The sequence below is a fragment of the Hibiscus syriacus genome, unplaced genomic scaffold (assembly GCF_006381635.1).
Source record: "Hibiscus syriacus cultivar Baekdansim isolate YM2019G1 unplaced genomic scaffold, ASM638163v2 tig00112530_pilon, whole genome shotgun sequence".
In the NCBI taxonomy this organism is placed as follows: Eukaryota; Viridiplantae; Streptophyta; class Magnoliopsida; order Malvales; family Malvaceae; genus Hibiscus; species Hibiscus syriacus.
Window position 1 is genome coordinate 1,342,151 of NW_024063358.1, and position 8,516 is coordinate 1,350,666.

At 35.6% G+C, this 8,516-nt stretch overlaps 1 protein-coding gene across 1 annotated transcript; it reads right to left on the minus strand.

The window, feature by feature from the left end:
• Positions 1-7,095: 7,095 nt before the first annotated feature.
• LOC120181770 (EPIDERMAL PATTERNING FACTOR-like protein 2) lies at positions 7,096-7,707 on the minus strand. The gene is made up of 3 exons (XM_039186832.1): positions 7,668-7,707; positions 7,549-7,586; positions 7,096-7,466 (listed from the first exon to the last, which is right to left on the minus strand). Exons 1-3 carry the CDS (start codon positions 7,705-7,707, stop codon positions 7,209-7,211), a joined length of 336 nt encoding a protein of 111 aa, XP_039042763.1. The 3' UTR covers positions 7,096-7,208.
• Between the last annotated feature and the right edge of the window lie 809 nt (positions 7,708-8,516).

The following is an 8,516-nucleotide window of genomic DNA, read 5'->3' on the forward strand; positions in this document are numbered from 1 at the left end:
TGTACCTTTGTTTCTTTCATTATTTATTTTTATTCTTTCTCTTCAGTCTGGTTTAAATCTTATATTTCATTTAGATCCTGTTTGATATAACGATAACAGTTGGGTCGCTGGTTTTTGAAAAATTGTTTGCATTGTCACGTCTCTACAAGTTGAGCTCTACACTGGTTTTCAAGTGGTATGGTCCCTAGAACGACTTTTTTAATGGATAATTTAGAACGACTTCAAGTACAACTTGATTGTGCTGAAGTCGTAAAATTAGTCCTTGTCCCCCAATGCAAATTCCAACCCTCTCTCTCGTAAAAGTCGCGTCGTCTATTTGAAATCAAGCTTGATTTACGAAACTTTTTTAGATCCCACAAGATGGTGGCCAACAGCCTACACAAGAAGCTTATACTTGACCACAATCGAGTTTCAGTTCTAGATTTAGTACCTCATGATATCCAACGGCTTGTTTTAAGAGATATATTGGGACATTTTTATTATAGATTAATATATATTTAAATTATTAACTTGATGACACCTTCTAGTTTTTTTTTTTTAAATAACAAATCTATTTTTAAAATAAATAATCAATTTGATATAATTCATATCATTTTTTTTAGAAAAAAGTTTAGGTCATGGGTGGCTCCCTCAGTCCAAGGTCATGACATACCTAAGACTCAATTGTGATTTACATAGGAATTTACAGATTACATACCAAGAGGTACAATGGTAGACTTAGAACTTGTCCTTACAAGTTTAAATTCCTGAATCTCAATCACTTGTGCCAACACTCATTGGCATTCATATCATCTTTAATTTGAAATATAATATTTTGAATAAAATAAGTTAGACTAAAATATTACTCCGTAATAAATTTTTATTATATTCAATTTAAATAATTAATTAATAAAACTCAAGGAAGTGTTTGGGGTACACATTCTTGCTTAAACTACATATGTGAACACATAAAGACATTGAAACTTAGCTATAATCATTCAAGAGGACAACAACAATCAAAATCCCACATCTAGATGGAATTTTAACAAGAAGCCAAATCCTATCTCTATCATTGCAAAGAAAGGTCTTAAAGTCAGAAAGCCCAAAACTCCTAACAACCCTAATGTTCCTTTTCTTTCGGAATGAATCAAAGAGAATACTATGAACTCGGAGATTTTGGCCCCGCCTTACAACAACACATCTACAACCGATCAAATTCGAATGTTAGATCATGATGATCAGAGCCATATACAAGAATTTGTTCAGAAGGAAAAAGATTCGTCTTATAGTAACCAATCCTAGCTCCATTTCTATGAATTTCTTATTTTGGAACACACAAGGGGTTGTGAAACCTTCTTTTAAAAGACATTTTAAGGAATGTGTTATTATGCACAAGCCTAAGATTATTGCTTTGATGGAAACTCACACGAGTGGTAAAAGAGCTGATAGTATTGTCAACAACATGGGTTACAATAACTCTTTCAGAATTGAAGCGTAGGGGCATAGCGGTGGTATCTGGGTGCTTTGGGATAACTTAGTAGAAGTGAATATTTTAAGCGTCTCTAATTAGTATGTTCATACTCATTTCAGAGGGCTCAACAATAACGATTGGAACTATTTTATAATTGTTTATGCTATCCCCAACCCTAATGTTCGATGTAAATTATGGGATTTTCTGGATAATATCAAGCCTAGCAATGATGAGCCCTGGATCCTAGGAGGTTCAATTGCATTATTAGACCTGAAGAGAGAATTGGCGGCAGTATTCGGTATAGAGGTGGGAGTAAGCATTTTCAGGATTTTATATTTAATAATGAATTGCTTGAAGTTAGTTACCAAGGAGATGACTTTACTTGGCGTCGAGGTAATCTTTGGCAACGTCTCAATAGGTGCATTACTAATTTGATGTGGATTGAGCTCTACCCTGCCACTATTGTTCATCATCTTGATAGACTTGGGTCTGACCACTGTCCCATTCTCCTTCAGACTATGAATAACCTCAATGGGAATATTAATAGACCTTTTAGATTTTTGGCTGCTTGGATGGATCATCCTGACTTTGGGAATTTTCTTAAAGAAGAATGGGTTAAGCAAGACGGTCTTATAGACAACCTCAATCACTTTAAGCATAGTATTAAAATTTGGAATAGTGAGGTTTTTGGTAGCATCAATCAAAAGAAGAAAATAATTATTGCTAGAATGAAAGGTATTGACAAAGCTCTTCGCATATATAATTCAACCAAATTGATAGCCCTCGAGTCAGAACTCAAAACTGAACTTGACACTATTTTGAGACATGAAGAATTACTTTGGGCTCAAAGGGCTAGATGTAAATGGATTAACCACAGTGATAAGAACCCTAAGTATTTTCACTCCTGAGCAATCACCAAAGGTAAAAGAAAGTTGATTACAACCCTCAAAACGGATTCTGACACTTGGTGTGAGGATCAAAATATGCTCAAAAATCATGTCAATGATTATTATGAGAAGTTGTTCACTAGTGACCCTTTGATCAGACATTCTCTTGATAACAGTAAGCCTTTTCCTAACTTAACTCGAGATCATTGAAATTGGCTTGATAGACCGTTTGAGAACAATGAGATCAAAAAAGCCCTTTTCAGTATGGGTCCTCTCAAAGCGCCCGAAATTGATGGATTTCATGCAAATTTCTTTTAAAAGAATTGGGATATAGTTGGAGAAAAAGTTTGTTCTCTTATCAAGAAGTGCCTTAATGGTGGTCAGATTGAGGAAACCGTAAATAGAACTAGTCTTGTTTTACTCCCTAAGGTGCCTAAGCCTGAGAAAATAAACCAGTTTAGACCTATAAGTCTTTGCCAAGTGATCTATAAAATAATTACTAAAGTTATTGCCAGCCGTCTTAAGCCTATTCTCCCTACTATGATTTCCAACAGTCAAACTAGTTTTATCCCGGGCAGGGTTATTACTGACAATATTATCCTTGCTCAAGAAGTGATCCATTCGATGAAGAAGAAGAAAGGTAAAATAGGGTGTTTGGCCATCAAACTAGACCTTGAAAAAGCTTATGACAGATTAGAGTGGTATTTTATTAAAGACAACATCGAAAGGATGGGGCTGCCAAATAAAATTAGTGTGGCAATTATGAACTGCATTACTTCCAATACTATTCAAATTAATTGGAATGGGGAACTTACTGAACCCTTTCAGCCTTCCAGGGCCATTAGACAGGGAGACCCTCTTTCGCCTTATCTCTTTGTCATCTGTATAGAAAGATTAGCTCAAGAGATTGCTTTAATAGTGAATCAAGGGAGGTGGAAACCTATTAAATTATCTAGAAATTGACATGACATATCTCACCTTTTTTTTACAGATGACCTCATATTATTTGCGTAAGCTAACAACACTCAAATTGGAATTATCCAGAACACACTCAACAAATTCTGCAATAGCTCGGGACAGAAAGTTAGCCTTGAGAAATCTAATATATACTACTCCAAGAATGTCAATGCCCAGACCAAAACCATTATTTCTAATTTGATTGGTATCAAGGAGATTGAGAACCTTGGAAATTACCTTGGAGTTCCCCTGCTGCACAACAGAATTAATAAACGAACATACATCAACATCACCCAAATAGTGAAGGACAAATTGACAGGGTGGAAAGCTAACTCTTTATCACTAGCTGGAAGAATCATTCTTGCCAAGGCTGTTCTCAACTCGATCCCTGCATACACCATGAAATCAATTTTAATCCCCAAAGGAACTTGCAATGAGCTTGAAAGACTTACAAGAAATTTTATTTGGGGAAACTTGAATGAGCAAAAGGGAGTACACCTTGTGAACTGGGATAATCTTTGTAAACCTATTAAAGGAGGGGGTCAAGGATTAAAAAACCTTAGATTCCAAAATGAGGCCTTCATTTTTAAAATAGCTTACAAACTTACTAACCGAACTGATCTTTTATGGGTGCAGGTAATGAGAAGCAAATACAAAATGAAAGACATTCTACCTGAAGAGCTTTAAAAAAGGGGAGGATCACCTTTATGGAATCACATATGCTCCTTGTGGACTAAATTCAAGCAGAACATTTGTTGGAATGTTGGAAATGGTAAACATATTAGCTTCTGGCATGACATATGGCTTGATCATAATGGCCCTCTGTCCAGATTCTGCAACCAACCGTTGGAGGTGGAAAATGACAATTCAAAAATAAAGGAATTGATTAACCAAAATGGAAAATGGGATTAGAACAAACTTATGTTGCTGCTGCAATCTCAAGCCATTAATATGCTGAAAACCACCCCCTCTAGTAGATGAGAACATTGAAGACTCCCTGGGATAGATTCCCTTGGAGAATAGGGTCTTTACAGTCAAATCTGCATATAAGTGGATTGCAAATATTAATAATGATATGGAAGATAAGATTTGGGGCATCATAGAAAAGCATAAAAACATTCCCAGAGTTGAACTTTCCTATGGCTAATTGGAAGAAATAGAATTCTGACTAACTCGGAAAGAGCTCGAAGACATATAACTATGGATGCAAGTTACCCTATGTGCAATTATGAAGCTGAAGATATTAATCACTTGCTGAGGTACCACCCTAATTCAATGGCAATATGGACTGACCTGATCGACCCCCAGAAGATAGACGACTTTCTGAACTGCATCCTCAAGGACTGAATCATTGAAAACCTTGAAGAAACTCAGTCCCCGTCGCCAAGAATCACGAATTGGCCAAGTTTTTTCAGCTTAGTAATCTGGTACATATGGAAGAGAAGAAATCAAATGATTTTCGATCCTGAGATGATTGAAAGGGTTCGATTATCCAACAAGCTAGTAGTCTGACCCAAGATTTGCAGAATTTTGAGACTACAAATGCTGGAAGTATACAGATCAGAGATAATGCTCGATGCAAATGACAAAAACCAACAATCAATTACTGCAAAATAAACACAGATGAAACCAAAAGACAAATCAATAGAGAAGCTATGTGTGGGGTTGTTGCAAGGGACTACAATGGTAATTGGCGGTGGGGTTCTGGGAAAAAGATAGGGATCTTTTTTATTTTAGAAGCAGAGTTATGGGGAATCCATGAGGGATTAGGAATCGCTTGGTTGAGGGGAGAGAGGAGCATGATTTTAGAAATAGATAACAGTGAAGCTATCAATCTAATAAAGAATAGATCGAGCACACATAGGAAATTTACCATTCTGCAACACATTGAGGAAATGCTTAAGAAGAACTGGCTTGTAGAACTGCATCACGTACCTAGAGAGGCCAATCGAGTCGTCGATTTCGTCACTAAGCAGATGTGGAAACACCATGAAGATTCCATTTTTCTGAAAGAATGCCCTAAAGAAGTCGAGGATATGCTGCTAGTAGATAAAACGGGAAGCTAGGCGGCCCATTTAGCTTTTTTCAACAAAAAAAAAGACATTGAAACTCTTTGTACAAAAAAAAGACCTTGAAACTCTTTTCATTATCTCCGGTGTGAGATGTAGAGCTAGTAAATATTGTTGATAGTAATTGGTTTGATGATATCACGTCAGTATACTTAACATTTAGTTTCATTGATTAAAGGATTAAGTTAATCTTTTTCTTAATTTAAAACTATATTAAATAAATAAAATTTTAAAAAACATAAGTTTTTTTGGCTTAATCATAAAATAAGTGTCCAAATTATATCCTTGTTTCAAATAGGTGCCCCAATTATTTTACGATTCATCCAGGTGCTTAACATTACAAACATTTCCACTTTAGTTGCATCGGTCGTAACAATGTTAAAAATCTCCATTAAGTGACACGTATCGTATTCTGATAATTTAAAAAAATATTTAAAGAAACTTAAAATTTATTATATTTATAAAAATCCCTAATTTATCTGAAATTGCAAAAAAAAAAAACTAAAAAACCCTAATCCTAATCCTAACTCTCACCTTACCTCTCTTTCTGACCACCATCGTTGGCATCGTCCTTATCATCTCCCTAGTCAGATGTCGTCGTCCTAGTTGTGGAGTCGCGATGGTTGACGTGGAGTTGTGATTTTACATTTGTTGTGGTAGATTTATTCGTCGTGATTTAGGGTTCATTGACTAATGATATGATGGTTGTTCGTCAGATAATTGGTCGCCAGTGGAGGTTTTTGGACTTTTTTTTCTCTAAAAAGTATAATTTTAAGTTTTTTTTATTTAAAATAAAGTTTTCAGAATTACCTGAACAGACCGTATGTCACTTAACAATGGAATTTAACGTTTGTTACGGACCAAACAACTAAAATGATAACGTTTATAACAATAAACACCTAAATGCATCAAAAAAACTTTGGACACATATTTGAAAAATCCAATATAACTTGGACACTTATTTCTAATTAAGCCAAGATTTTTCAAGAAAAGTTAATCAACATTAAGCCTTTATATAAACGAACGAATACATATGTGTGTTGATAAAGAAAAAAATGTAGCAACAGAAAAATCTGAGGATCCATGAATTTTGGGCAGTCGTGTGCATCAGATTTTTACTGTAAACTAGTTCATTGTGTTCTTTTTTTATGGGGTTTCTCAGTTGTCTGTCTTGGACTCTGCAACAAAAACATTCCCATTAAGCTTTGGAGTTTGGAGTGTTTTATTTTATTTAGGTGATGGGGTTGAGATCCATCTTCCCCCGTGACCCCATTTCCACCTTATTATTCTTTCCCAAGGTTTAACATTTCACATGCAGACTTCTCTATCTGGACAACAATTAAAGCATTTAAATTAAAAGGGTTACCAAAATTTTCAATTACCATGAATACCTATATATAGCAAATGGAAAGCCTATATCTTATATCAAAATATATAATTCTTTGTGCATAAAATACTTATCTGATTTAAACAGAAAAAATCGGACCTGCAAACGTATGGAACTTGTCCTTGTTATGTCATGTCTGATCAAAAGGACAACGAGATAAAATGCAATGCCAATGAAATATCCCATCAACTTTCCTGCTTTATTCACTTAAAAGAAAACAAAGCAATATTTTATTTTATTTAGCTTGCATATGCCATGGATATTCTGCATCCGAGGCTTCAGACCCAGATTTTGTCTTCTTGATAAGATCACTTTTCAGATAATATATAGTTACTAGTACACTCCGAACATTCTGACAAACCATCAAATATGTAATTCTCTTACAGACGGATTTACAGGGTTCAAAGACAGGTGCGCTCAACAACCTAAGATTCTGTTCTGGGAACCATGATAAATGTTCAGGGATTGAAGATGAAGTTGCCACATTTGCATTTCCAGCTCAAGGGCTTGTAATTAGAGTTGCCGCCTCCGCCTTTTCTTGCAAAAGAAACATCGGAGTTGGACGTCGAAGAATGGTCGTTTCCATGTTGGACCTGCGGGTTGGCAGGCACTTGAATGGCTTCACAGTGCCCGCAAGAACTGCATCTTCCCTCGCATCGAGGCGGCCTCGAACCTATCTGACCCCTCAACAACGTCGCCTTCTCTTCATTTATCGTCTATACCCAACTTCACAACACAAATTCAGAAACAAATCGAAGCATAGTTTTTTTTTTTGAAGGAAAATTTGAGTAAGCTCACCTTGGAAAAGCTGTTTGCAGATGTGAGATTTGGTTTACCTGCAGTGAGAACCAGTTGGGAATCAAAGGAAAAATCGCTTCAAAAAATGTTGGAAATATATGAAATAGAGTGATGAATACCTTCAGCTTTGTAACTCACATGGGTTGTGGTTAAAATCATTACAAAAACAAGGAAGATTAAGAAAGATCTCAGGGAAAATACGATGAAGATGTGTCTGCAAAACATTTCGATTTTGATGGAAAGAAGAAAAAAGGGAGGTAAGAATACTTGAGACGAAGCTGTTACATATTATAGAACAAGAGGATGGTTTGAGAGCACAAACTGTGAAGGAAATGTCGCTCTCCGATAAAACGATGGGACGTTGAAGGAGGCAAAGGGGTTGTGCAGAAACCAAAGGAAAAAAAGAAAGGGAAAGAAGGCAGAACAGCGGTGAATGAACCTTATATTATTATTAACCTCGATCTCAGATCACCCACCACAACCAAATATATTTAAAAGGGAAGGCTTTTGAGAGAGCGGTCAAGAGGAAGAAGACAACTAGGGGAGCCAAAGCAAGCAAGGAAAATTACATCATAAAGCTTTTATCTCCAAATTCATACAAAAGGACATGAAATCACAGCTTATGAGGGAACTGGGTTTTCGCTTTCAATCCATTTACTTTTGCTGTTAAAAGTTTGAAAAAGATGGATTTGTTTTGTGATTTCTTGTGTGCTAGCAGTTCCACCATATCTTTGTCTTTTTTTTCCTTGTCCATTCACGGAGAAAAGCTGAAAAAGAGAGAACGACAGAATAATCTTAGTTAATAAATATTGCTTGGAGTCTCTCTTGGTCTTTCAATCATGATGTTTAATGATTACTTTATAATTACTGAACTACATTCGTGTAACTTTTTATAATTGATATGATACTTTAATGATTTTTTAATTAAATGTAAACATATCCTCAAAACCACCCTCAAAACTTTACCT

Excerpts from the sequence above, each read along its gene's own strand:
- LOC120181770 (XM_039186832.1), bottom strand. The coding sequence starts at position 7,707 with ATGATTTTAACCACAACCCATGTGAGTTACAAAGCTGAAG. Across the intron at positions 7,587-7,667 it reads TGTGAGTTACAAAGCTGAAG|GTAAACCAAATCTCACATCT; the intron begins GTATTCATCACT and ends TTCTCACTGCAG. Across the intron at positions 7,467-7,548 it reads CTGCAAACAGCTTTTCCAAG|ACGATAAATGAAGAGAAGGC; the intron begins GTGAGCTTACTC and ends AGTTGGGTATAG.